The sequence below is a fragment of the Stenella coeruleoalba genome, assembly GCF_951394435.1.
Source record: "Stenella coeruleoalba genome assembly, chromosome: 2".
NCBI classification, from domain to species: domain Eukaryota; kingdom Metazoa; phylum Chordata; class Mammalia; order Artiodactyla; family Delphinidae; genus Stenella; species Stenella coeruleoalba.
Window position 1 is genome coordinate 133,826,421 of NC_137147.1, and position 27,770 is coordinate 133,854,190.

General features: G+C 58.5%; 1 protein-coding gene across 1 annotated transcript; it reads left to right on the plus strand.

Moving 5' to 3' along the window:
- Nucleotides 1-4,600: 4,600 nt before the first annotated feature.
- On the plus strand, nt 4,601-27,417 carry SEMA7A (semaphorin 7A (JohnMiltonHagen blood group)). Its single transcript, XM_079913174.1, has 14 exons — nt 4,601-4,806; nt 18,877-19,028; nt 19,546-19,587; nt 19,917-20,009; nt 20,223-20,307; nt 20,458-20,568; nt 21,225-21,364; nt 21,982-22,166; nt 23,064-23,172; nt 23,257-23,455; nt 25,315-25,442; nt 25,646-25,806; nt 26,006-26,067; nt 26,389-27,417. Exons 1-14 carry the CDS (start codon nt 4,638-4,640, stop codon nt 26,748-26,750), a joined length of 1,998 nt encoding a protein of 665 aa, XP_079769300.1. The 5' UTR covers nt 4,601-4,637; the 3' UTR covers nt 26,751-27,417.
- The last annotated feature ends 353 nt before the right edge of the window (nt 27,418-27,770 follow it).

Here is a 27,770-nt window from a genome sequence, read left to right on the forward strand (position 1 = left end):
CACTGAGAATGGAGGCTCAGAGATGGATTTTGAGTGGGCCGGGCAGGAGAGGGAGTAGGGTGGAGTGGAGGGAGGAGTTTGTCTCCAGAAAGGCTTGGGAGTGTATATAGTTGACCCTTGAACAAGCCGGGTTAGTGGTGCTGACCCTCTGTGCAGTCGAAAATCCACGTATAACTTACAGTCTGCCCTCGGAAACTGCTGTTCTGCATATGAGGACTCAACTGACCGGGCATAGGACTGTGTAGCACTGTAGTTTCTATTAAAAAAAAAAAATCCACGTGTAAATGGACCCACGCAGTTCAAACCCATGTTGTTCAAGGGTCAACTGTGTTACCTACACACTTGGTCTCAGCTAAGACTCTGTTCTTAAGTGGCCACCAGGTGGCACTCCCGCCACAAGCCCCGTGACATACGGGCAGAGTTTTGGGGCTGGGGATACCGGGCTGCCCTTGGAAGCCATGGGAGGACTTACCATGTTTTGGAGTGAGCTGAGTGCCCTGACAGAAGGAGAAAAGGTCTCTCTTCTGCCAGTCTCCTGTTCATCACTGAATATCCCCCTGTGGATTTTTACTTTTTGTCTCTCAACTTGACTGGCCAGACTCCGATCTTAGCAGTTTAGGGTAGGGCCAGTCAAATAAAAATGCATCTAGAATGACTAGGACAGAGAACAGAGATCCAGGAATGGGATGCTGCTGGGAAGTAGTGACCCTCAGAGCTAAGAAAGGTGGTGGCAATTCTGAGAAGTTCTTCATTTAGGGTGGCTCTGAGCTGGCCTAGAAGGAAGAGGAAGCCTGGGGTAGGAGGGGAGCGGCAGGCACTAGAGGGGACATCCTGTCAGAGGTTTAGGGGTGGGCAGACCACTGAGAGAAGGGTGAGATGTGGTATTAGCGTCTGTATGAGCCGAGGTGGTTTCCTCTGCGTGCCTCGCTTGGTCCAGCCCTGAGCCCTTACATGGTCTTTCATGAGTTGGGCCAAGTCCAGTGGTAGCTGAGGCTATTATGACCATGCCTGTGCCTGTGAGACAGGGGCCTACACACCATGAGCACACAGTAAGTTGGAATTCTCAGATGTGGCCTACATGACCATCAATATCTTAATTTTGAATTATTTGCAAATATTTTAAAATTGGGAGTTTCAACAAAAACTCATTTTTAGCTTCTCTTGAAAAATCAGCTGTCTGTCATATTGAGTGTACTTTCCCATGGCCCCAGGGGCTGGAGCTGTCTACAGCTGCCCTGAAGACAGATCACCCTGGTCTCTCTGCCCCTGCAATGGGTGGTGGTGGTGATGGGGGGACAGGAAGAGTTGGCTATTATTAGTAGCTGCAGGTCCTAGGTGGGCACCAAGCTCTGAGGCTTCATGAAGGGGCTGTCGTGGGCTTGGGCTCCTTATACCTCCCACAGGCCTGTTGTTAGGGGTGGGTCACTCCTTTGAAGACCAGGTGTAGCCATGGGATCAGGGCTGAGGAGGGGTCAGAGGAAGCCTGGAGTGTGAGGAATGCTCTGAGTATGGCCCTAAAAGGTCTTACTTGGAAGGCTGGGGAAGGCTTCCAGGGCCTCTTGCAGCTTTGGGACCTCAGGTCTATGTGTGTCCATTTCTCTGACTCCCCAGGGGGCTTCTTGGATTTGGCTGTGCCTCCACTGCCCACAGGGAAGACCTCTACAAGGTAGGTTTCTCCTAGATAGAAGCCCCCGCATCATCTCTTTCTCACAGCCTCCTCCCCCTATTCCCCCCATGTGGAGTGTCAGGGAAGGGGAAGGCAGGACTGTGCCTCCCCCTCAGACCTGTCAGCGTCCACATCTGTTGCTTCCTCTGCTGATCCATTTCCCATCATTGACTCTGAGTGTGGATTGTGCCCCTGTCCTTGGTTCAGGCCCAAAAGCCAGCCTTGGGCCCCAGTGAAGAAGGCAGGCTCCTGTCACCACCTACACCATTCTGGTTTGATTTCCCCGTGCTACCTGAGGCAGGCAAGTCCACGCCAAACACTGGCCCTGTGCTCTCCCCACCCTGGGTACCCGTTCTCCTTCATGCCCTTACTCTAGCTGCACTCTTTCGCTATAGAGTTACTGTCCCAAATCACTTTCACGGGCTCGCTTCTCACCTCCCCTGGCTGCCTGTAGCCAACCAGGAGTGGGCTGCCATCTGGTGCTGGCCCTTTGCCCTTAGATTGGCTGGCTCGGGGTGTCAATTGGGGTGAAGCAGGTGCTGAGATGAGCATGGAGGAGCCCAGCCAGAGGCCCTCCCTGAACATGAGGTGGGACGGTCTTCAGCACTACCCCGTCACCCTCACCCCAGCCTGGAAAAAAATTCCCTGGCACCTGCCCCAGTTTCCATCTGCTGCCCTGTTTCTTGGGAGGCTGAGCCCAGCCCCTGACCTGCCCTCCTGTTCAGCACCTGGTAACCTGGGCCCCTGTCTGGGTCTTTCTGAGGATCGTTTGGATCCAGCCACACACAGGAGGCAGTAGCGGAAGGGTGCGATGCATTGAGAGCATTATGATATAGAAGATAAGGGGGTGGGCCCCAGAGAGACTGCCTGGACTTCAGTCCCGGCCCTTCACTAATGAGCTGTGTGACCTTGGGCACATCTCATCCCCTCTCTGTTCCTCGGTTTCCATGTTTGCAAAAGGAGCCAAATAATAGCACCTACCTCTTAAGCTTGCGAAGATGAAATGAATTAAAACGAAGCTATGAAACGTTCACGGCACATAGTAACCTCAGCATTAGCTATTGCTATTGGAGTCAGAAAACCCGGGTTCCCATCATGGCTCCATCAGCTGAGCTTGGGGAGATCTCTCTCCCTCCCTGTGCCTCAGTTTCCTTCTCTAATATAGGGATGTGCTCTCTCGCTCACTAAGGGAGAGAATGTAGGACTGGCAGGGAGAACGTAGGTGGAAGTGGGTTGTGTGTTGTGAGTTGCTGTGCACGTGGGCAGTGTTATCGTCAATTCTGAATTCTCAGTTCTTAAAGGCAGGGCAGGCAATTTCTTAATTTGCTTACCTTGCAGAGAGGGCAGACACTGGGGGTCATAAAGTTCAGCAGATGAGGCTGGAAACAGAGTGTCACTCTTGGAGGCCAGCCTGGGCCAGGACGTACTGTTGGCTTCAGGGCCACAGGCTTGGGTATAGGACTGGGGAGGGGCTGTTCGACTGTCCACAGCCTCCCTCTCTTTGTGGCAGTGTACCTCTGGGCATCATGAAGCTGTTGGCCCTACCCAGCAGGCCAGGAACCTAGTCCTGCACTATCTCTGGAGGCATCCTGATTTCACCTTTTGGCTTGTTGGGGTATCTTAGGAGCACTTAGGGAAGAAAGGAGGGATAGCTGGAAACCAAATATGGAATGGTAAGACAGAACTTCCCGGTGATAACCTTTTCTTGGCTGTGGAGCTGGACAGAGGGCTGGAGCTGGGGCTCGGGCCAGGGCAGCCTGTTCCCTGTCTTTGGTGGTGTCTGCAGTATGTGAATCGAGTCCAGCTAGGTGTGTGTGTCTTGGAGGCCCCAATGCACCTCTGCTCCTTCCTCCTCAACCTGTCTTCTCTCTGTGCAGTCCATCTGGGGATAGACATCCAGTAAGCACTGGATAAGTGGATTTCCCATCCATGGTTACCTTGGGCCGAAACAGAGATGGAGGGTCTGGACCCTCTCTGGTTTGAGGGAGAGGAGACTTCTTTACAAAGGGCAAACATGTGGCTCTGAAAAGATAAGCTGACAGCAGAGCTTCCTGGGGCTGTTCAGATGACTGCAGAGGGACTGGGCCGGACCCTGCCGGGGGTCACCACCAGGTCATCAGGTTGCCTGCGCAGCTGAGCCCTATGCATCTTGTGGGCAGAGATCACTTAAAGCTGGTCTGATTCTGCCTCCCCAACAGTGAGTCCTGGGCATGCAGGATGCTCCCCTCTCTTTCTACTTGGGGAAGGGGACTTCTTAATTATATCCCCCTCCACTCACATGGAAATGAGTTTGGATTTTCTGAGCATACACCAGCTGGCTGGGGGGGAGGCAGCCCAGAAGGCTGCTGCTGGCTGGGGAAGGGAGGAGAAAGGAGGGGAGGGAGCCAGGCCAAGATGAAAATTCCGTGTTCTCACAGCAGAGCAAGGATGGGGCTCTGAGTGCTCCCCACAGGTTACTGACCCTATGCCTGAAACCCACCCCCCCTCATTAGGGAAAAGCATCTTGCTCCTGCTTATAGGCTCAGAGGAGCTGTTATCCACTCAGGCCAGTCCATCCTCTGAGCACTACAGCCTTCAGGGTCCAAACACTTAACTGACCATTAGCGAGGTTGTGCCCTCAGGAGAGGTCCTCCCTGACTTCTAGGCCAATCCCTTTATGGGGTGGGGGGAGTGAATCTAAGGCCCTGAGAGGGAACAGGACCTGGAGCCGATCACAGAAGACCACAAGTCTGCCTTGCTTCCCGCCCACCCGGGTTCTCCCCGTGGGGTTGCCCAGGAAGAGGTGGTGAAGGTTCCTCGGGCGGCGGTCACTGCGCCCCCTTGGCCAGCCGGGAGGCGAGAAAGGCTGCGGGGGGGGGGAGGGGCGGGGTGGGGTCAGGCGTTTGACTCCGCCTCCTCGCGCTTGATTCTGCCTGCTGTCGCGCGCTGGCTCAGTCTCTGCTGCTCTCCGCTGTCGCTCCCGGGCCTCGGGATGACACCGCCTCCGCCCGGATGCGCCTCCCTCGGCGCCCCGCGCGCCCGCGTTCCCAGTCCGCTGGCTCGGTCCGGGCTCCCGCTGCGGCTGCTGCTGCTGCTCTGGACGGTTGCCGCCTCCCAAGGCCACCCAAGGAACGGACCCCGCATCTCCGCTGTCTGGAAAGGTAGGTGGCGCCGCGTGAGCGGCGGGGCGCGGGATGCGATGCCGCGCGGCGCGGGTGCGGAGTGTGCGGCACCGGAGGGAGTGCGTGCGCGCGGCTCTGCGGGTCCTGGGCTGTCCCCGTGGATAGCGTGTGGGTCTGGGTGAGTGTGTGAATGTGCGCGCTGCTACACTGGAGCGGGCAGTAACGCTGCGGCGAGAGAGCCGCGGGGGCTGGAGACCCGGCTAAGTCACTCCAAGTCCGCCCGCAGCCGGGAGCCGCAGCGCCCGGGCGCAGGGGGGAGGGAGAGGGCCCCTCTCTCGGCCCCGAGGCGCTCTTGGTCCTCCAGCGGTGGGGCCTCTGTGCGGGATCCTTTCTCCCGCCGGGACCCCCACCCAGCTCCTCTCTTCCTGAGCTGCGGTCTCCGCTGTCGCGCGGGGCGCAGGCTGGGCCGGCAAGGGGGGCGCGGACCCTTTGCCGCCGCCGCCGCCGCGCTCCGGCTGCGGGAACAAAGACCCCGCTGCCTGCCCCCCGCCCCCGCCCCGGCCCCGAGCGCAGACCGGGTAGAGGGGGTGGGCACCCAGTGGTGAGCCGGGACGTGGTGCGGTGCGGAGGCTTCAGACACCGGGGCGCTGCCTCTGCAGTGCCGGGACCGGCCGCTCCCTCCTTGTCCGCACGTGGCAGTTGTCACCAGGAATCGGCGCCAGCGTGGGGGGCAGTGCCCGTTGGGTGGGGCGCGGCCATTGGGACCCCCAGGCAGAGGATCTGGGGAAGGGCTGCAGCTTTTAGGCCCTAGTGGTTATGTGAACTTGGGGGACCGGAGTCTCCCCCAGGGGCGCCTCAGTTTAGACCACACTGTACGATGGGTCAGAAAGCCGGCTGGGTGGGTTTTGAGGTTTTTCTGCCGCGAGGGGCTGAGCTCGCCTCCCCTGCAATGCACACATATGCTTCCCCACCTCCAGGCTGACTGGGCTCTGTCCCCAAATTTGGCGGCGCTGGGCCCCCCTGTGGTGGTGGTGGCCTTGCAGTGGGGGGTGGGGGGATCTGGCCCCTCCGGGAGCCCTTTGATGCCTGAGGCGGTTTGCAGGGATTGCCAGAGCCTGAGCATTATCTGGGGCAGGTATTCTTAGCAGAGAGAAGAAGAAAAAAAAAAAAAAACCGCTCAAAGAGCGAGTGGCCTGAACTGCGGCTGCAGTGGAGGGGATGTGACTTGCCCAAGGTCACTCTGCATTGTGTGAGCTCACAGTGCAGTCAGGGGGCTCTGATCTGGCACAGGACCAGTGCTTGTTCTGGGTTAGGAAGTGGAGAAAGATTTAGGCAATTTTTTGGCCATAAAGAGGGTACTCTGGGGGCCAGCTCTGCTACCCAGCCAGAGAGGCATTCCTGGTGGAAGTGGAGCAGGACATCTGGACCTCTGGCCATCTATCTACTCATGGTGGACACCTACACACCCCTCAGTCGTATTAGCTCCAGTCTGAGCTTCCTCTGCCTTCCCAGCATCTTTGCCTTGCCTCAGTCCCCTTAGCTGTCTTGGACAGCACGGCATTTGTACACGCTGAAGCAGATGAATGGCCACATCTGAGTGTTCTGGAATCTCCCTCTGCGCCAAACCTTTGCATTTGGCTCTGCTTGTCCACATCCCCCATCTTCCCAAGATACCCTTCCACACACATACTTAATGCACACCCACCTCTTAGCACCTAATGCTGCCTCCCCATCTCGGGCACTTAGTCCCCACCCTGAGGCTATTTAAAACTGCTTTCTGTCCTCTTACCCACTTTCCAAAGTGCTGTCTCCCCTGCACACAGTTCACTATTGTAGCCACACTGGCCATGCCTTCTGCTTGGTAATACGCTATTGACCCCCACTGGGGTGTGCCAGCCCCTCACCTATCTTGTCCAAGAGCCGTCTGTGGTCTTCTTCACCAGTGCCAGGCACCCCACTGGCCTGGCAGACACTGCCATCCACCTGTCCCCCAGGACCACCAGCTGGTAATGGTATGCCTAGCTGACAGCTGCCTCCTAGTTCCTGTGGAGTGACACATGGTAGTCGGACGGGAATGGGCTTGGGCGGGGCAAACGAAGGAGTAGGGTGAGAGGAGGACCCTTGCTGTAGGCCTAGTTCCCTATATACCAGTGGGCTGAGGGGATGCGGACGGTGGCCTCCAGGAATGACTAGATCAAGGGTAATGGTGGTTTTGGAGCTGTTTCGCCATGAGGCCTAGACAGGGCTCTTAGTTGTAAGACAGGACAGGTGTGGGGACCGGAATGGGTATGGAGGGATCTTCTCCATAATTTATTTTCTGCTGCTTGGACCTATAAGTTCTAGGGAAAGATTAGATAAGGGAGCTCTGGGAGGGTCCCAGCCTGCCCTTCTCAGGGCGGTTGATGCCTCTCTAGCCTGATGAAGGCCTGGCCCAGAACAGCTCTGGGCAGAGAGAGGGATGTGCCAGTACTGACCTGCCAGGTACCCTTGAGCTCTGTACCTGTTTCTGACCCTCAGAGCTTGCCAGGGCTCTGGAGATTGTCCCCCAAGGGCTGTCGCTGACACGTGGGTCAGTCAAGGATGTGACTTTGTGGGCCTGACCTCCCTGCAGCAGGGACTGGAGGGGGTGGTTTGAAGGTAAGGGCAGGAGGTTGGCACGCTTGTGTAAGCTGTATACCCCTCTCCCATTCCATCCCTGGTTGGAGGAGATGGAGAAGCCCAGGAAGGCCCTGACCTCCAAGGTCAGAGGTGAGCCAGCTTGTCCACAGCAAGAAACAGAGCCCAGTCTCCACTTCTCCAGCTGGTTCTGGCCTCACCCTTGTCCGGTTAAACAACAGGATGTTACTGTTGACTTGGTGGCTGCTGGGGGAGCCATTATGGGGCCGCTCCGCAGGGCGGGGGGTGTTGTTACCTCCTCTAGGGGATGAGGTCACAGCTGGGGCTCTCCAAGCATCACCATTTCCAGTGGAAATCCTTGCCCCCTTGGGAACTTAGATGTACTCATCACCTTCAAGGTGAACTCCCCCTGCTGAACAGGGTGGCGGGGTGGGGGAGCAATTCCCAGGAGGAGGGGGGGTTTTCTAAGCTGGGAGAGATGGGAGAGATGCTTGGTGATTTCAGCAGGAGTTTCCTGCCAAGCTCTGTGGCCCCTCTGTCCTGAATAGTGAAGATTCTACGAGCAGGCTGGGGTGAGGTAGATGCTGGCACAGGCCCAAGATGACCACGGCGTGGAGGAAAGCGATGGGAAGTTGGAAGCCTGGTTCTGGACCCAGCTCTGCTGATTTTCCTTGCGACTCTGGGCAAGTGCTTGCCTTTTCCTGAGCCTCAGTTTCCTCAAATTTCCAAAGCAGGTATAGGGAGGAGCTTATACTTAGCAGAGCACTAATCCCTTGCCTCTCTGGGGTAGGTGGAGGCTGCAGTGGTCTGTTCAAACCCTAGCAGTGAGGAGAAATTGAAATCTGGGAAGTCAGGGAAATCCTTTAGTTTCGCGTTCTTTCCTTTCTTTTTCTCTCATAAGCGAAGGCTGGTGGTCAGCTGGAGGAAGTGGCTCATTTGGGTTGTGACCTCAAGGGTGGGCATAGTAATGCAGCATTTTTGACATTTATCACTTGCTGGGGCCCACCTTGTGCTGGTCCTGGGCTTGGGGACCAGGGATGAGAAACTAGATGTGTCCATAGGCTTCTCCGTGTAGATGGGGAGACAGACAGGCAGGTCAACCTACAGTTACAATGAAATGTGTCAGGGCCTGTAACAGAGGCAGCTGTGGGGGTCGAGGAGGTACCTAACCCAGTCTGCACAGTCAGAGAAGGCTTCCTGGAAGAGGTGATAAGTCAGGATGGCAAGAGGAATAGGAGCCAGCTTGGGGAGGGGTGGGACAGGAGGAAGTACCCTGGTGTGACAGGATTTCAGACCCCAGAACTTGCAACTAGGACCAAGGAGAGGAAAGGAGCTGTGTGGGGGTCCCCAAGAGGGAGACGTTGAGTCAGCCTGGGCCTGGGGGCTCCAGGAGGGTTTCATGCAGGAAGGGATATCTGAGCTATGCCACCTGACCTTCCACAGCCAGCCCAGCAGTAGGAAGGAAGGACCATGGCAGGCAGGGAAGACTTCCCCAGTGTCACAGCTCCCTGATGGAAATCTGGGGCTGGGTCCAGGGACACCAGGGCTTTCCGCCTGACTCCTGACCACAGGAGTTCTCCAGGTGAGGAGGCCCAGTCCTCAGCAGAGACTCTCCATGGGGTGAGGAGCTCCCCCAGCATCAGCCGGGCCCTGCAGGGCAGATGACCTTCCTCTGTCTAGCTTCCCCTTCCAGGAACCTTCACTTCAGCAGGGGTATATCACTACCCAGGCTGGGCACTTGGGAGAAGCAGGGAGAGCTGGACACTCTTCTTGGAGGAGGGCCAGGCCAGGGCCCCTAATGTGCAGGTGGGAAGCTGAGGCTTAGCCTAGGGGGTGGGCCGCAACAGCCTACAGGGGGCAGTGGTAGGAGTGGGTGGCCCTGGAGTTGACAGCTCAGCCCTCACCTGATGTCCTACCCTCTACCCCTAGTCCCATTTCAGCCACTGCAGTGCTGTCTAGCTATGTCACAAGAGACTGACCACACTTCCCGTGCTCTGATTGACATCTCTGGGGCCAGAAAACTTCCCCTTTTCTTGGTTTCCTTTTTTGGAAAGGCCTGGCTGCCCTGGAAGCTTCCTCTTTTGTGGGGGCGGGGGGGAGTGGTAGGGGGGAGGAAGGGGTCCTCCTAGAGCAGGGACTGTGGCCTCTTGTTTGGTACCCCCATCAGAGAACATGGACTTCTCCCTTCCCTAGCCAGCCCAGGCAGTGAGGGACCGTTTGATCCATCTTTCTTTCCCCCTATGGTCTAGTCAGCCTCCAAGCCTCTTGTTCCACCCCTACCCCCCACCTTGGCCTGGGCCCTGCTGTGTCTTCAGGACTGTGCCCTGGCCTTCTCCAGGCCCTTGCATCCCTCTGGGTCACTGTGCTGAGCATTCAGCTGGAGCACACAGCCCACCTGATCTCCTACAGTTCTTCCCTCACCATTCCCCAGCTCCCCATGCTTTCCTGCCTCAAGGCCATTGCCCTGCTGGTCATCCCTCCATGTACCCAACTCACCCTCCTCCTCCTTTCTGCCAGTTCTATCTCACTTCCTCTAAGGAACCTTGTTGGATGACGCTAACACAGCCTGATGTCAGAAAACAAACGTCAGAGATCAGCTGGGTCAACATTCTACAGATGGGGAAACTGAGCTCTGAGATGACGGGGACCGGCCCAGCATCACCCCGTGAGACAGGCAGAGCTGGGACCAGGCTAGGTCTTCTGCCCGAGCCTGCCCTGGCCTTAGCTTTTGGCCTCCCTCCACTTGTCTGTCTGTCTTCATGCTCTGTCCCCAGGCTTATGGCTCCCTGTGCCCATTTCCTCCTCAGCCAGTTCAGCTGAGCCCAGACTCTCCCTGCCCCAGTGCTGTCTGCTCCCAGGAGCCCCAGCAGCCACGACCGTCCTCCCTTCAGGACCTTAGGTTTGGGCCAGCTCCATGCACTCTTCTGGGCTTTTCCTCAGGGCAGCTGGGCCTCAGGTCTCGGGGGCAGGTTGATCTGTGTCATGGCCTGGGCTAATCTGGGTTTAACCGTCACAGCAGCCTGGGATTAGGTGGATGCTGTCGAGCCTCCTGCACCCCCTTCTTCCAGTCAGGGGCTGGGGCTCTGAGCCAGCACACCCCTGGGGGCAGCCCTCACGATGGAGGGCAGCCAGTTCCTGCCCCGTGCCTAGGTCTGTGTTCCGCTCCTCTGGGGGAGGGAAGAGGAGAAGCCCTGGGTTTGCCCTTGGGGGCATGCGGGTGCCTGGAGAGGTGGGCCTGCGGCCTGTGACAAGAGAGGGCACGTGGGGAGGTCAGGAACTTTGCGCAGCCAAGGACTGTGACAGGAAGTGAGAGCAGGAAGGGTCAGTGTGGGGTGGTGCCACAGGGGAAGACTTCCTGGGGAGGGGGAAGAGCCAGGCTAGAGAGAGAGGTAGGGACGTGGTGTGGGGCAGAACGGGGCACAGACTGCTGCTCGTGTTCTCTGTCTTCTGGGCCCAGGGCTCTGGGCCAGCCTAGTGAGGGAGGAAGGTCACTGTGGTAAGCTCGGCATCCTAACAGCGGCCCAGGAACCTGTTCTAAGGTGTCTCCGCGTCTGACACTGGGGTTTGACCTACCCCAGTCCTGCTTCTCCTTGCGCTCTGAGCTGCCCCCTCTTGCCCAGTCCTGGCCGTGGCTTGGCCCAGGGACCATGGAGTAGGAGGAGGGCTGGCCTTCACCTTCAGGATCCCACAATCCAGATGAAATTCCACCAAAACAGTGTGATCTGAGAGAAGATAGTGTGTACCAGATGGTGTATAGCACAAGGTCAGAGGGAGGACGGAGCTGTGAGGGCTGGAGCAGTCTGGAACACTTTGTGAAGCCAGGGGGATTGAGGCTAGATCTTAAAGGACAGGTAAGACCACGTGCCTAGAGAGAAGGGGAAAGGGCAGTCAGGGGAAGGGAAAGCACAAGCCAAAGGGTGGAAGCGGGACTCAGCCGTGGCAGAGATGAGCAGAGATGGGTGGGCCTTGACTGCCAGGTAGAGGAGTCGGGCCCTGCTGGGACAGGCAGTTGGGACCCATGGTGGTTCTTTTTTTTTTTGCAGTACGCAGGCCTCTCACTGTTGTGGCCTCTCCCGTTGCGAAACACAGGCTCTGGACATGCAGGCTCAGTGGCCATGGCTCACGGGCCCAGCCGCTCCGCGGCATGTGGGATCTTCCTGGACCGGGGCATGAACCTGCGTCCCCTGCATCAGCAGGTGGACTCTCAACCACTGCGCCACCAGGGAAGACCCCATGGTGGGTTCTTGAGCTGAGGAGCCAGGGTGGGTAGAAGCGAGTGTTTTTTGCCTGTGCAGGTTGGGTGGGAACCTGGCTGGCCGGATAGTAAGGAAGGGTCTCAGCACATCCTCCCTTCTCTATAGCCTGTCCCAGACTGCACAGCACTTCTATTCTGGGCAGAGACCATGGGATACTTGTACGCTGGTCAGTACTCAGGGCCGCAGTACACCCCCAGATCCCTAGTCCCCTCCCCACCTCAGGCCTGCACACCCACGCTTACTTACACACACTGTCTTTAGGGCATCGTGGATGAAGCTCGGGCATTCATTGGCCAAGCAGCCTCTGACCAGGCTCCACCCTCTCTGGGCCTCAGTCTCCTCATCTGTATGGGAGAAGCTGGCCTAGAAGCTTCCAAGGGCTCATCTATGGAACACAGTGTTATAAATACAGATTCCAGAGTCAGTCTGCCTGAGTGTCAACCTCCACACCACCACTTAGCTGTGTGATCTTGGGCAAGTTAACTCAACTTCTCTGTGTCCAGCTGCCCTCATCTGTAAAATGGGCATAATAAGAGAAGCCACGGACTTCCCTGGTGGCGCAGTGGTTGAGAGTCCGCCTGCCGATGCAGGGGACACGGGTTCGTGCCCCGGTCTGGGAAGATCCCACATGCAGCGGAGCGGCTGGGCCCGTGAGCCATGGCCGCTGAGCCTGCGCGTCCGGAGCCTGTGCTCTGCCGCGGGAGGGGCCACAGCAGTGAGGGGCCCGCGTACCGCAAAAAAAAAAAAAAAAAAGAGAAGCCACCTTATAAGAGTTCAGTGATGATTGAATGAGTTAATACACCTGGCACTCAGAGAAGTGCCCGGCACATAGTATATGCTATGGAACGGTTAGGTCGGGGTGGGGGTGGGGATATCATCATTGCCAGTATCATCCTCCTCCTTTGGCATCTCTGATTTCTGATGAAATGCAGCCCTGGCAGCCCGGCCCCTGCTAGCTCTCCCTAACTGCCTATGTTGGCTGACTGCCCTTGTTCTCTGACCCCTCCCTCCTTCCCCACCGGCCCAGGCTAAGGCTGAGGTAAGGAACCTTCTGTTTCTCAGCAGTCTTCCTGTCCTGCCTGCGTTCTTCTACTTGGGGTGGTTTAGCCCTCCTCTGCCCTCTCCCTGACCCCTGCCCTGGCTCTGGGCCCAAGGGCAGGCCCTGCACCTCTGCCCATCCTTTCCTTTGAAGGATCCACCAGCTGACTTCAGCCTCACTCTAGGGCTTTTGGAACCTGCTGAGCTGAAGAATGGGCAGAATCTTGACGTGGCCTCCTGCCTTCCCTGGGCTTGGAGCCTCCTCCCCCCTCTGGCTGGGCCTCTGTGCCAGCCTTCCCTCCCCGAGCCCCCGGAATCTGCTTCGGCTCGGCCCCGCCCCCAGGACACACTCAGCTTTCTCTCCACACTACTTCTTACCCACAAGCCTTTGCCCCACCAGCCAAGCCTTCTGGTCCTTTGAGTACAGTGGCGCAGTGCAGAGAGCACACAGCCCTTGCTGGCGTGGAAGGCCCTCCGTTTTCCTGTCTATAAAATGGGCACGCAGATGCTGTCCTGCCTTCTTTACAGGGTGGTTGGGGGATTTGGTGAGCTAGTTGCTGGAAGCAGATGAGGACATGGTTTCTTCTGCTGCCTCCATCTCTAGGAAGCCATCTCTGACTTATCCAGTACTCACTACCCCACACTTTCCCCAAACGCCCCCAAACTTAACCCTGATTGTTTTGTTCCAAGAGTCATGGTGGGTCATAAAACCTAGACCTTAGCCCCTCCAGTCCACAGAGGAGGAAGCTAAACTCAGGAAGGCCCAGCTCTTGGTCACAGTCACAGCCAACCAGCCACTTGGCTGAGAGAGGGAGCACAAAGCTTTTTAGAACCATGGCTGAGCCCACACCTGAGATGCGCTCCCCTCCCACCCACGGCTGACCTTGGTGGGCGGGAAGACGCTCCCCCTCGGCCCAGCACACAGCTCACTGTTCCCATGGCTGATAAAGAGAGACACACCTCCCACACCCCCATGAACTAAGTACCGCCTCAAGGACCCACCGCCTGCCCCAGCACACCGGCTCTGCCCATCAGGCAGCTGTGTCTGGAGCCTTGCCCTGCTGGGTGTCACCAGCACCCCAACGGCAAGCACAGCCCTTCCTTAGCACAGGCCCGTGCCTCCCAGGAAACTGGGCTTCTGGATATGAGGAGCGGCTGCTCGTGCCCTCATGCCTGGCCATACTGCGAGAGGCAACATCGATGAAACATTTGTTCCTTTGCCCCCCCTCCCCCTCCAGTGAAAGGTTTCCGTCCACCAATCTGACACACGCAGAGTTCCACAGTTAGTCATTCCTTTGAGTTTAAGGCTTTGATTGCTGAAGGCCCCTGGAGATCAGAGTCTTACCTGGAAGACTGGTGGCTGGTTGATTCCCTTCAGTTATCAGGTCAGTGACTTATTCCCTGGCCTGCAAGAGAGCATAGGGTGGAGAGCAGGAGATGACACAGGGAAGTGGAGAGAAGGTGATGTACAGCTTTTTGAAGATCAAGAGGCGCTCAAGGAAGTTCCGGCTGTGGTCCTGGTCTGGAGCCGGGTGATGGGCACCAGAAACCCTGAGCGGCTGCCTCGCTCTGCTTCTGTCTCCCTTGTTCTTTTTTTTTGGCTGCACCGTGTGGCTTGCAGGATCTCAGTTCCCTGACCAGGGATTGAACCCGGGCCACGGCAGTGAAAGCCTGGAATCCTAACCACCAGGCTATCAGGGAACTCCCCTGTCTCCCTTGTTCTGTGCCTTGGGCCAGTGGTACGGGCTCTCTGGCCTCCGTGCCTCCCTCAGCTTAGTGACTATTCTCTTCCCTTCCACCTTGACCTGTGGGGTTCCAGAGGGTGGCGAGGCTGCAGGCTAATTCCTGGGCCCCGCACGGGCCTTCCCTCTTCCTCTGGCGAGGGTGTGAGGGGGGACTGGTGATTCAGGTGGGGCACGACTGTGGGAGGAGACTCCTGCCTGATGTGGTTGGGCCTCCAGTCCGAGGCAGGCCTGGCTCCTGCCCCACGCTCGCTCGGGCCTCCCTGGCTGCCTGACTCAGGCACTCCCTGCCGGGCGCAGCATTCCTGCCCTTCTCAGAGCCCACCTCACTGCCTGCTCTCAAAGGGCTCCTTGAGGTTAGGATTCAAGGCCCGTCAGGTCGCTGGGTCAGCTTGGAAGGCTGTCCCTGCCCAGACCAAACTGTGGGGTCCATCCCTTGTTGCTCCCTTCACAGGTAACGACACTGCCCCCCATCCTAGCCGCCACTCCACCCTCCCCCTGAGCAGCCCTCTTTCACAAGTAATGAGGATACGGGGTTGGCGAGGACCAGATGGGGACAGCACCCAGAGTGAATGAGGAGGAATGATGCTCCACCAGGCAGACCTGCTTTAGGAAAACCCACTCCACGGAAGTGCACACTTGTCCCAGCCAGTCGGTTGCTGGGATTGTGCTGGGAGGGTGGGGGGTATGAGAGGAAGGTCTGATTCGTTCCAACAGGATCAGAGCCCCATGGATGGCCTGGCTGGGGGCCTGTGATAGGGGAGGACAGCCCCTCGCACCCAGCCATCTTCTCGACCCTCATTTCTGGCGGGGCTGGGGCTGGGCCTTGTTGGTCCTGCCACTGTGAGGAAGGTGGGGGCTTCGGGGGCCATGGAATCTAGCTGGGTATGGGGCAGCCTGACTGTGCCCTTTCTTGGTCCAGAAGGAGCCAGGATTGGCTCAGAATCACATGGGGGTGGGGTGGAGGCTTGTGCTCAGTCCGCCCCTGGGGCCATGCCCACCCCACGTGTCTCTAGCCCCCTCCCCTGCCTGAACCCCTGGTTATTCTGGGAGCTTTTAGCTCCCACTTAGTCAGCCACTAATGCGTCAGGCCGGGGAGTGAGGGGGGAGACACGGTGCCAGACGGTGCTCCTTTTAGACATCCAGGATGGAAAGCAGAGGGGGCTGGTCAGGCAGGGGGACCTGGGGGGTGATGCTGGAAGAGAGGAGGCTTTCTGGATCCTGGCCCTGCTCATAGATAGGAGAGGGCAGCTCCGCAGACTGACAGGCAGTGGGTTGGTGTATCCTTGGGCCGCTGCAGCTCCCTTCCCCCATCACACTCAGGGCTTCAGCCCGCCTTCCTGATTCTCCTCTCATTAGGTCTCTGTACCCACCGTACGGTCAGCTTCCCCAGCTTCCCCACCGTTGCTCAGGCTGTTTCCACTGGCCGGAATTCTCTTCCTGCCTGTTTCTGACCCATCTAGCTTTGGTCCGCCTTCCCCATCCTTTTGGATTCCTAAGGAAGCAAAAAGCCGCACTTAGGGATGCGGCACTTGCTCCCTCGGCTGGGCCTCTTTAGGAGCAGCCCCCAGCCTTGCTCAGCCTCTGCGTGGGTGGAGCCTTGAATGCCGCCACCTCCCCTCTTGGTGCCAAGGGGCCACAGTTCCTGGCTGTGAAGGCTTGGTTCTGCCTTCACTTCCAGGCAGCCCTCCTGCCCCTGAGCCCCCAGCCCCCGGCTCCTGTGACCTGAACAAAGCTTCCTTTCATGTATTCATTGAACTGCTGCCGCTCAGACACTTCCCGGGCACAATCAGGCCCTTTGAGGGCCTCGGGCAGTACGGGAGCCGGGCTGGGGCTGGGGTAGAGAACGGGCCAAGGCCTCGTCCTGGGGCCGAGCTGGTGCCGTCTCCCCCATGCACATCACCGGGCACAGAGCCGGGAGGGGCGGGTTCTTCGGGGTTGAGGGAGGCAATGCTCCTGGGCTCCTGTTCTTCTGCAGAATGAGGTGAGCAGTCGCTTCCTCCCTCCATATCCTGACCCTGGCAGCCGCAGCCAGGATTTGAGGGGAACAGGGCTCATACTTGCAGATCTGTGCAGGACTGTCCTGGCTGGGAAGCCCCCGACGCCGCACCCAGCAGCAGGCAGCCCTCCCCCTCCCTCTGTGTTCTCAGCAATGCTTTGTGAGCAGCTCTGGGGTCTGTACCAGCAGTTTTGCTTGCGTGGTATGGAGGCTTGCTTCGCTATTGCAGTTTCACCTCTCCAGCTGGATTCCGGGATAGGGCCGGGCCTCCCCCTCAGGCCTTGCTCTCTGGGGCCAGGCTGAGTCTCTCCCATCAGACTAGACTTCCCAGGGCAGGACTGCATCTCCTCCTCACTCTGACGGCCCTGTGACCCCAGACAAGGGCTCCCTCAGGGCCCCTTCACGCACCCCTTTCTCCACCATTAGAGCTGTGCATTGGCTGTGCAGGCCCCTCTTCTGAGGCCTGGGGTTGTGGCCTTGATGTGAGCCGAGGTGACTGTTTGGAGGTGGCTAGCATGACCTGAGCCGTGGGGCTTCTCCCCCGTGGCCTCTGGAGGGCTTCAGATCTCAGGCCCCAGCCCAACATCTTCAGACACAGACATATAGCTTTTCCCAGTCGCCTGGCTGTCTGGGGGAGTAGGTGGGGAGCTGGGGCTACGGACTGTCTAGATTCCAGGCTAGGCTGTGGGAACAGTGGCCGCTGCTCAGGCTGCGGGTGAAAGGGGAGCTGGAGCCATGGAGCTGAGTCAGGAAGGCCTTGTGTCTGTCCCCAGCACGCTAATTTTATCCCAGCTGGTGGGGAGGGGGGGCCTGGGGCCTGAGACCTATCAGCCCTGCCCGAGCCTTGGCCAGCACCACACCCCTACCACCCAGCAGGAAGTGGGCTGTCAGCTCCCACCTTTGCGCAACCCTGGGGTCCTGGGAGGCCTGACGTCCTAAGCTGTCAGGCTATTTGCGGAGCACCGGAGGAGACCCAGGTGAACCCGAGGGCAGTGAGCTCAGCACTTCTCTGTGGCCTGTGGTGCTGGCATCTCCCTGAACGCACCTGAGAACCATTACTCGGTCTGGATGAGCCAGTCTCTCCTGCCTCCTAATGCGACCTTGGGCGAGAGTATCCCTGAAGGCCCTCCGTTTCTGCGTCTGTACAGTGAGCTGGGCCACAGCTGAGGAGGAGGGTAAGAATAGCCCACTTCCAGGGATGACTTGGCCATGCGGGGATGTATCTTAAGGAAAGGAAAGGGAATGAAGGTGGGGGTCGCGTGGTAGGTCGTGCTCTTCGTCCCTGCTGAATGCAGCATCAGTAGGAATGGTTCAAGCGGCACCAAGGGGAATTGGGGGCAAACTCAAGGACATGGCAGTTCTGTTCTCTCTGGGCTTGGAGGGTGTCCTGCTGGGATGTCCCTGCTAAGTTGGCTGCCCCTGAGTTTGCTGCAGCTGAGTAAACAGTGGTCAGGCTGAGGACCCAGGCTGGTCCGAGGTGGGAAGATGGCTGATTGCTGGGGGCGCAGCCACAGGCTGTCCCATTCCTGTAATTTAGCCCTGCGACCAGGACAACCTCAGCAGTGTCACCGGAGATGAGACATCTTCTCCCCGGAGGCAGTGGCTACAGGCAGTTTCTATCTTGGGAAAAATTGTCCCGGTCAGCCCTTTTACTTAAAGGCCCAGGCTGTGCTCTGTGAAGGGCCCCCTGTCCCAGAGTTGCTGGGGAGGGCGGGCTGATCTTTTCCCCCCGGGGTGAGCTGGGATCTCTGTGAAACCAGGCAGGGCAGGCCAGGGTGCAGAGTCCAGCTTGGGGGCAGGAGCTCTGGTTCCTGGCCTGCTACTGACCATGTGAGCTTGGGCTGCCCCTCTCTGGACCTTTGTTTTTCCATCTTTAAAATGGGAGAGAGTGGACTTAAGATTCCTTTCCAGCTCTGATCTGTACTGACCTGCTCACTAAGGGGATGGAGTGGGCTGGGAAGGGTCAGAGAGGGCTTCCTGAAGGAGGGGATAGGGTTCTGAGCAAAGTGATTCCTGGGAACCTGAACTGTACGTGGGGTTCTTAGAGGCAGGGGGTGGAAGTGGCTGCTTGCTCTGTCCTAGATAGCAGAGAGCCTCAGAGCAGAGTTGGGAGCCCTGGTCCCTCCTGCCCAAGCCCAGCCCCTTAGGAACAGCAGAGTGTGTGTGTGGCGGTGGGGGGCAGTCTGTTCTCCCCAGGGGTCCCTAAATTCTGCCCCCACTCTGAGGTCACACATATTGTAGGGTAGGGGTCATGGCTTTGGGGTGAGGACATCTGGTTGCTGGACCCCACCAGAGGACCCCTGTCTTCTCCCGCTCACAGCTCTTGAGTTCAGGCGCCGCCCTAGCCATTCCAAGCACTAGTTGCTCGGGGGATGCCGGTATGCAATGGTGGGGGGGGCCCAGGATCTTCCAGCCCAGGGTCCAGCCTCAACGTTTCTGCCAATTGTTTCTTCCTTAGGCCATGCAGGGCAGGACCATGTGGACTTTGGCCTGGCCGAGCCGCACACGGTGCTTTTCCACGAGCCGGGCAGCTCCTCCGTGTGGGTGGGTGGACGCAGCAAGGTCTACGTCTTCGACTTCTCCAAGGGCAGGAACGCCTCCATGCGCACAGTGAGCCTGGACCCCTCTCCCTGCCCCCTTTTCTCTTCCCCCTTCCCCATCTTCTTATCTCCCCTCTGGCCTTGGAGAGGAGCCTCAGGGAATCCGGGGGAACTGGCATTTCTTCCAGAACTGGTCAACCCCCTATTATATCCCATAAATGGCCCCTGGGGGAGGCTCCCTGAGGGTGGTCCCAACTGGCGTGGGTGTTGGGGCAGTGTGGAGAGAAGCGCAGAGCTAACACGCCTGGCTGGGCGGGTAGCGCCGACTGCGGAGGCCTAGCGGGAAGCTGGGCTCCAGAACCCCATGGCCCCTGTCTTCTGAGATCTCTGGGCTGGCTCATGAGCTCTGGGCTTTGGCTCCGGGTATCAGGCTGAGCAGCCTGTGTGATGTTGGGTAAATCACTCCTCCTCTCAGAGCCCTAGTTGCTCATCTGTCAAATGAGCCTATCCTGAGGATGCACGGAAAGCACTTACGGGGGCATCTTGCCCCTGGCAGAGTGGACTGACGCTCCCCCTGTTCCCCTCAGGTGAACATTGGCTCCACGAAGGGGTCCTGCCGGGACAAGCAGGTGAGTGGGGGAGAGGGAGTGCAGAGGGGAGGCTGGACCCCTTGGAAAGGTTCCTGAGAGTCTGAGGAAGGAAGCCTGGCCCTGTCTTGGGAGCCCCAGTCCGGGAGGAGAGAAGTAGCCCTGCCCCAGGGTTCCCAGTCTGAGGGGGAGACACTCCTTCCCTGAGGCCCTTCCTCTGGCGTCAGCTGCGCCCGCTCTGGGCCCTCCTTAGAGGCTGCCTCCTGTGCTCAGACTTCTGATGCTTTCTTCCCCAAGACCGAGGGTCCCAGTGCTAGGCCTGCCAGGGCCTCCCACCAACAAACCTCTCTCCTTCCCCTTCTCCCGAGCAGGACTGCAAGAACTACATCACGCTCCTGGAGAAGCAGGGCGAAGGGCTGCTGGTCTGCGGCACCAATGCCCGGCGCCCCAGCTGCTGGACCCTGGTGAGAAGGCCCCTCCCCCTGAGCCTGGTCAGCTCACCCTTGTCTGATGGGCTTCTGCTCCCCATGGTGGGAAGGAGGTGGGGGGACTCTGAGGCTGGCCTCACCTTGTACAGAGTTCCGGGGAGGATGGGGACCCTGGCTGGGCAGCTGGCACCCATGGGAGGCAGTGACTGTGGGATCACATGGCAGTCTGACCCCCTCGGTCTCCCCCAGGTGAATGACACTGCAGAGTTGCTTGGTGAGAGGAGAGGCTATGCTCCCTTCAGCCCGGATGAGAACTCCCTGGTTCTGTTTGACGGTAGGGCTGTGGCTGGCGCAGGAGGGTTCCCAGAGGGCTGCTGCCCTGGGCAGGGGGAGGGTGGGCAGCTCTGTGCCTGGTGCCCCAGGTCCGGGGGGGGGATTTCCAGGGCCTGTGTGCCCTTACCCGTGCTCCTCCCGCTGTGCCCAGGCTCTGAGGTGTACTCCACTATCCGGAAGCAGGAATACAATGGGAAGATCCCTCGGTTCCGGCGTATCAAGGGTGAGATTGAGCTGTACACCAGTGATACCGTCATGCAAAGTGAGTCAGGCTCCGGCTGGGCCGGGCTGGGCTGGGCTGGGCTGGGCTGGGCTGAATGAGGCGGTGTGAATGCTCAGGGCGGCAGATGGGCAGATGGGATCCGCACGTTTATGGGGAGGCTCCCCTAGGGCTGCTAGGGCCACAGGCCAGTCGGGAAAGCGGGAGCTTGGTACAGCCCTGGGAAGATAGAGCTGAGGAGGTTGGCCTGGCAGGGAGCAGGGGAACAGCAGAGAGAAAGATGTGGAGGCAGGATGGGCCCAGCACCCTCTGGGAACAAATCAGAGGAAAGCCCAGACCCAGTGTGGAGTCCCCGGGTGCCATAGCGTATCCCTCTGCTGAGCTCACATGGGGGCAACACCCACTCCCTCCTCATTAGGGCTCTGCCACTTAGTCAGAAGTGACATAGGGGCCCCTAGGGCTCTCCCCCCAGTCCCTAGGCCTGAAGTCATTGCTCCTGGGCCAATGACATCTTTGTAAGAGAGGGCAACACAGGTGTGGGGTGGGAGTGCAGAGGCTCAGGCCCTTTGGGGTGTTAGATCTGTTTTTCTGAAGTTTATTCCAGGTGTGATTTGACCCGGGTTTGTTTGTGCAGACTCAGGGGGTGGGCAGGGTGTGGGGCTCCCCGCCTCACACCCTTTCACTTCTGTCCCCGGTAGACCCGCAGTTCATCAAGGCCACCATTGTGCACCAAGACCAGGCCTACGATGACAAGATCTACTACTTCTTCCGAGAGGACAACCCTGATAAGAATCCCGAGGCCCCTCTCAACGTGTCCCGAGTGGCCCAGCTGTGCAGGGTGAGCAAGTGCTGAGTGTCTGTGCCCGAACAGGAGCGAGTGAGTGTGTGACTGCCTGTGTGCAAATGTGCAAGTGAGTCTGTATGGGACTGTGGGAGGAAGTGTGCGTGCACGGGAGTGTCCCTGCACCTGTGAGTGGGTAAAGATGGTTGGGCTCAAGTGCACGTGTGATAGTGTGCAAATGTGTGTATTCGTGGAGAGGGTGCATGAGCGTGTGCGTGCGAATGAGAGTGCAATGATGTGTGTGTGTTTCCCCTGTGTGGAGGTGCTGGGTTGTGCAGGTCTGTGTCGTGTGTGTGAGCGTGCACGTGTGAGAGTGGGCAGATGTGTATCTGAGCCGGTGTGCTCTGTGGGGACCTGGTACCCGCACCCTGCAGGTCCCTAGTGTGAGCCCTGTGCCCTGGGTCAGCCAGGCCTGCCTCCTGGAGCCTGGCCCAAGAACCTGGCCTGAGTGGTGGGGTACCTCAGCCTCATCCCCTCGCAGGTCCCGACCCCTTTCAGGGCCTCCCTTCCTCCTCAGAAGCCTGGGTGCTGGCATTCCCGGCAGCAGGTGCCCCGGGTGTGTGGGGCAGCCCAGGCAGGTGCTGAGGGACCTCCTCTCCCCTCCACCCTTCCAGGGGGACCAGGGTGGAGAGAGTTCACTGTCGGTCTCCAAGTGGAACACCTTCCTGAAAGCCATGCTGGTGTGCAGTGACGCCACCAGCAACAAGAACTTCAACAGGCTGCAGGACGTCTTCCTGCTCCCTGACCCTAATGGCCAGTGGAGGGACACTAGGGTCTATGGCGTATTCTCCAACCCCTGGTGAGTGGCCCTTGTCCTGGTGCTGGGGCTGGCATTAGTTAAGTGTCCAGTGGGGATCAGAGGGTTTGGGCCCTGCCCAAGGGAGGGCTGGTGTGGTAAGAGCAGGGACCCCGGCTCAAGGGACAAGGCTGTTGCTGGGCCTGGGGTGGGTGGACACACAGTGCTCGGGGCCATGTGTGTGCTGGTGTGTTTGTGAGTCTGTACACATGGGTGTGTGCGCATGCGCCGTATGCATGCTCACGGCTGCACTGTGCCTGTGTGCCCGCCAGCTGTGTACTCAGAGCGGTGCCCGGGAAAAGGCTGCTGCGGCCTCTGGGGTGCTGGGTGCCGGGTGCTATTACACCCGCTCAGGCACTGCCTGCGCCTGACAGTTCACACCTCTTAATCACTCTCATTGATTGAAAACAGGCAGGCAAAAAGTGTCAGGTGTGTGTGGGGAGAGGTGGGTGGCAGGGTAGGGAAGCCAAGACCCTGCTCTGGGGCTCTTGTGTGCATGGACCCAGCAGTCTGGGAAGGGGATGGAGGTCTGGCCTCCTTGGGCATCAGCATTCCAAGGATGCACGTGTTGGGATTTCTCCTGCCCTGGGGTTGGCCTCTGAACTCAGTGATTCTGTTGCAGAATAGAGGATGTGGTTTTGCACTGCAACAGAAAGAAATTAGGTTGAACTTCCCTCCCTCCCTCTTCCCGTCCTCCCTCCCTCCTTCCTTCAATGGTTTTTGGTAATGCTCAGGCGCTGGCCTTGGCCCCCAGGATAATCCCTGCCCTCATGGAGCTCAAGGGCCAGGGAGCTTGGTCGGAAGGCTGCAGTTGTACCCCATCTGGTGCTGGGCTCGCCTGGGTGAGTGGAGGTGGGTGGGTCCTGGGCCTCCCACTGAGGTGGCCTGTGTGTCCCCCAGGAACTACTCTGCCGTCTGCGTGTACTCCCTCGGTGACATTGACAAGGTCTTCCGCACTTCCTCACTCAAGGGCTATCACTCAGACCTTCCCAACCCACGGCCTGGCAAGGTGAGCGGTGACACCCACCATGGCCCAGGCCCCAGTCCCATCGCCCAGCCACCCCATTGATCTGGACCTGTTCTCCTTTCCCAGTGCCTCCCAGACCGGCAGCCGATACCCACAGAGACCTTCCAGGTGGCCGACAGTCACCCTGAGGTGGTGCAGAGGGTGGAGCCCATGGGGCCTCTGAAGGCACCGCTGTTCCACTCTAAGTACCACTACCAGAAAGTGGTTGTCCACCGCATGCACGCCAGCAACGGGGAGACCTTCCATGTGCTTTACCTAACCACAGGTGAGGGGCTACCCGGGACCAACCCCTCCTGCCCCCCCCCACTCCGCCCCTGGTCTGCTTTGTAAAAATGGGTATAAAGAATGATGTAGTTAACATCTGGTTGGGAGAATTGAGTGACTAAGAGCTGTCAGGAGTTAATGTGTGTGGCTGTGGAAGAGTCAGGCAGCGAGAGCTTCCCGGAGGAGGTGGGGCAGAAGGGAGAAGGAAAGGCATCGTAGGCTAGAAGGTGCCAGGATTCAGAGGCAGAAATGTTGTAAGTCTGAGCAAAGCTGCGTATAGCTTTGGTCCAGCTGTCTGACTCCTGAAGATGGTAGGAAAAGATGTGGAAGTCAGGAGGAAGGACCTGGTCCAGGGTGTCCTGTGGGCCTCTGCCACGCAGAGCGAGGAAACTGGACCCTCTCCCTGTCTTCGGGATTATGCAGATGAGAGGAAACTTTTGCTGTGGGATGCAAAGAATTTAGTGAGATGTGACCAAGGACTTGCAGATGGCAGGGCCTTTGCAGAGAGATACTATTCTGGAGTCTGCAGCAGGAAGGATTGGGGCTAGATATGAAGTAGACCTTTCTGAGCCCTTTGCAGAGAATGGGAGGCTCTCACGCTGGGAGAAGCGATGGGAGGCTGTCACCACGCTGTGTGGAGGAGGTGAAGGGCAGTGTGTGTATGAAGGTAGTGACTGGGCTGGGAGCTTGTCGGGCCGGAGGAGCAAGGGGCCACATCCCAGAGCCTGCAGAGGCGGGTCACAGACACATAGAGGAAAGGTCCTAGGCAGGCAATCATCTGATCATCTGACTGCTTTTTTGGGGCAAGTGATACCCTGGGAAATTGGGAGGGAGCAAAAGGGAGGTAGGCTATTCTAGAAACTGGGACAGCCCGTGAGGTCAGATTGGGAGGACCCAGGGGTCAAGATGCCCATTAGTCCCCGATAAGTGTGAATGGAGAGAGCACTGGCCTCTGAGGCAGGCAGCCTATTGTGTGACCTTGGGTTCCCCTATGCTGAACCTAAGGTCCTTTTCAGATCTAAGATTTTATAAAAATTTTAAAATCCCCTAAGACTACATGCAATGTGGAATCCTGGATTGGATCCTGGAACAGATGAAGGACATTAGTGGAAAAACCCGTGAAATCCCAGCAAAGTCTGTAGTCGATTTAATAATTATGTACCAGTGACAACTGCTCAGCTGTGACAAAGATCACAGTTATCTAAGAGGAAACATTAGGGGAAACTAGACGAAGGGTATACGGGAACTCTTTGTACTATCTTTGTAACTTTTCTGTAAATCTGAAATTATTTCAGAATAAAAAGTTTATTTTAAAGACAACAAATCCCAAAGAGTCCAGGAAGCAGAGGGGTTTATAGAAGAAGTTGAGGGGTGGAGTTCTGACCCCTCTGGGTTCCAGTCACCAGCTGTGTGACCTTGAGCAAGTTGCTTAGCCTTTCTGAGCCTCATTTCCTTATCTTCGAAGTGGGGATGATAACACCCACCTCCCAGGGGTGTGGAGGATTAAACGAAGTAATGCTAATGCATGTAGCTGGAGGCTTAGCAGTGCTTGGGCATGTGAGACTGCTGGTTCTGTTCTCCATGCTCCAGCTTCCCCTGCGGCCTTGGGGAGCCCAGGGCCTCCTGTGATAGCCTCCCTGGCCCAGGCTTGGAAGCTTCCTGCGATGCCTTTGGGCTCTTAAGACCCTCCCCAGTCATGCTGTCCTCTCCCCATCCCACCCCAGTCCTATGACCCTTGCCTGAGCCATGACTTACCAGCCCTCCCCACCGGCATCTTTCCTGGTCAGCTCAGCCCAGAGGGAGGCTGCCTGGCTCTGTGGTGGGACTCCCGCCTGCTGACCCTCTGCCTCTCACCTACAGACAAGGGCACCATCCACAAGGTGGTGGAGTCGGGGGAACGGGAACACAGCCTTGTCTTCAGCATCTTGGAGATCCAGCCCTTTCGCCGTCCGGCCACTATCCAGGCCATGTCACTGGACTCTGACCGGGTGAGCCTCCCCAACCAACCCCTGCCCTATGGGGCTGCCCAGGGATGGCCAGGTGAGGACAGAGCTCCTCTGCCTGTGATTTGCATGTCCTTTGCTGGGTCTCTGGGCCCCAGGGTCTGCCAGGCAGCTGGACCAAAGCTTAGGGGCTTAGAACTCAGTTGGGATGGGGGCCCTGACCTGACTCAGTCCTTTTCTCTTTCTAGCGGAAACTGTATGTGAACTCCCAGTGGGAGGTGAGCCAGGTGCCCCTGGACCTGTGTGAGGTCTACAGTGGGGGCTGCCATGGCTGCCTCATGGCCCGAGACCCCTACTGCGGCTGGAACCAGGACCGCTGCGTCTCCATCTACAGCTCCCCAAAGTCAGAGTATGTTGGCTGGGATCCCTTGTCGCTAGGAGACAGCGAACACAGCAGTGGGGGTTGATGGGCTACAGGAGGCGGCCCTTCTGGCCAGACCCTCCTCTGGGTGGGCACCACTGCTGATGCTGGGTGGGGAGGAGGACAGGGAAGGGGCCAGGCCTGTGGCCTCCTGTCTGCTTAGCCTCTCTCTTCCTTCCAACTCCAGGCCAATGCTGCAGTCCATCAATCCAGCCGAGCCACACAAGGGGTGCCCCAACCCAAAGCCAGGTACATGACCTGGCCCTGCCCCCATCCCGTTAGGGTGGTGCCGCCGTGCCCCGATTGCCCTGTCTGAGGGAGGCCTGGTCTGGTCCTGGGGGCTCCAGACAGATGGGCAGGACAGTCCTGTGGAGGGAGCCCCGTCGGTGTGGGGTGGTTGTGAGAGGAGTGGGGTGAGGGCAGCAGGGGAGAGTCAAGAGGAGACTGGGCGCTGGTTTCCCCGCCTTCATTCAGAAGCCTTGGCCTTGGAGGCCTATCAGTGGGGGAGGACACAGGCTGCCCTGGGAGCCCTCAGCCCCTCCTCATGGCTATCTCCCCATCCCTCCCCAGAACAAGCCCCACTGCAGAAGGTTTCCCTGGCCCAGAACTCTCGCTACTACCTGAGCTGCCCCATGGAGTCCCGCCACGCCACCTACTCGTGGCGCCACGAGAACAGTGTGGAGCAGAGCTGTGAGCCCGGCCACCAGAGCCCCAACTGCATCCTGTTCATCGAGAACCTCACGGACCTCCAGTACGGCCACTACTACTGCGAGGCCCAGGAGGGCTCCTACCTCCATGAGGCTCAGCACTGGCAGCTGCTGCGCGAGGATGGCGCCATGACCTCACACCTGCTGGGCTGCACCTGCGCCCTGGCTGCCTCCCTCTGGCTGGGTGTCCTGCCCACGCTTACTCTTGGCCTGCTGGTCCATTAGGGCCTCCTGGGGCTGGGCATGCTGCAGGCTTCTGCAGCCCCAAGGCACTAGAAAAGTCTCACACCCAGAACCGGCTGGGCCCGGAGCTCCTTGCCCACCACTTCTTCCAGGGGAACTACATAACCCAACGGGGAACACCAGGCCTGGAGATGGCTAGCCGCAGGCGGCTGCTGGGCCCCGGTGGGGCAGGGGCGGGTGTGGGCCAGAGAATGAAGGCTCCGACTGTGAAGTTGGCGCCTTGCTGACCCAAGACTTTATCTTTTGGAGACCACTTTTCAAAAACTGCTCCTCAAACTGACTAAATGCAATGATGCTCTTGGCCCAAGAGCCTGTGGCCCAGAGAGTGGGGTTTAAAGAGGGGAGTTGGGACCCCATCTCTGGACGTTTGGGCTGAGGCCTGAGTCCTTCTGGACTCTCTATACCCAAATCGCCCCCCTCATCCTCCCTCCTGCCATGGCTGGGGGTGGCTAGTGTTCCCGCAGGCCCAGGGCTGCCCTCTGTGGCCCCCTCACCAGCCCTGGGTCTCACTAGGCAGCTGCCTTGCATGTTTATTGAAGGATGTTTGCTTTCCGGACAGAAGGACGGAAAAAGCTCTATTTTTATGTTAGGCTTATTTCATGTATAGCTACTTCTGACTGCATCTGTATGAAATACCAAAACTGCGTGCTGGGGTGGGGTGGGGAGGGAGGGGCTGGGGAAGGGATGGGTCACGGGCAGGGGGGTCCCAGTCTGTGGCTCCCGGGAATGCGATAAGAGTCCAGGGATGGGTGTGGGTTTGGCGAGAGTGGCATGAGCTGGCTCTGCCCTGGGAGCCCAGTCTGAAGGGGACGTTGTCCAAGCCCCTGATGTGGGGTGGTTATGGGAGGGGGTGGGATGAGGGAGACAGGGGAGAATGAAGGAGAAAACTGAGCGCTAGTTTCACCGTGTTCATTTTGAAGGAGGAGCCAGGTCCTCAGGGGGAGGTTCCGGGACTCTGCCCTTGGCATTGGGGGTTGAGGGGTGGGGGGGTGGGGGCTCCCT

Excerpts from the sequence above, each read along its gene's own strand:
- SEMA7A (XM_079913174.1), top strand. The coding sequence starts at position 4,638 with ATGACACCGCCTCCGCCCGGATGCGCCTCCCTCGGCGCCCCGCGCGCC. Across the intron at positions 20,569-21,224 it reads CAGTGATACCGTCATGCAAA|ACCCGCAGTTCATCAAGGCC; the intron begins GTGAGTCAGGCT and ends TGTCCCCGGTAG. Across the intron at positions 21,365-21,981 it reads GAGTGGCCCAGCTGTGCAGG|GGGGACCAGGGTGGAGAGAG; the intron begins GTGAGCAAGTGC and ends CCACCCTTCCAG.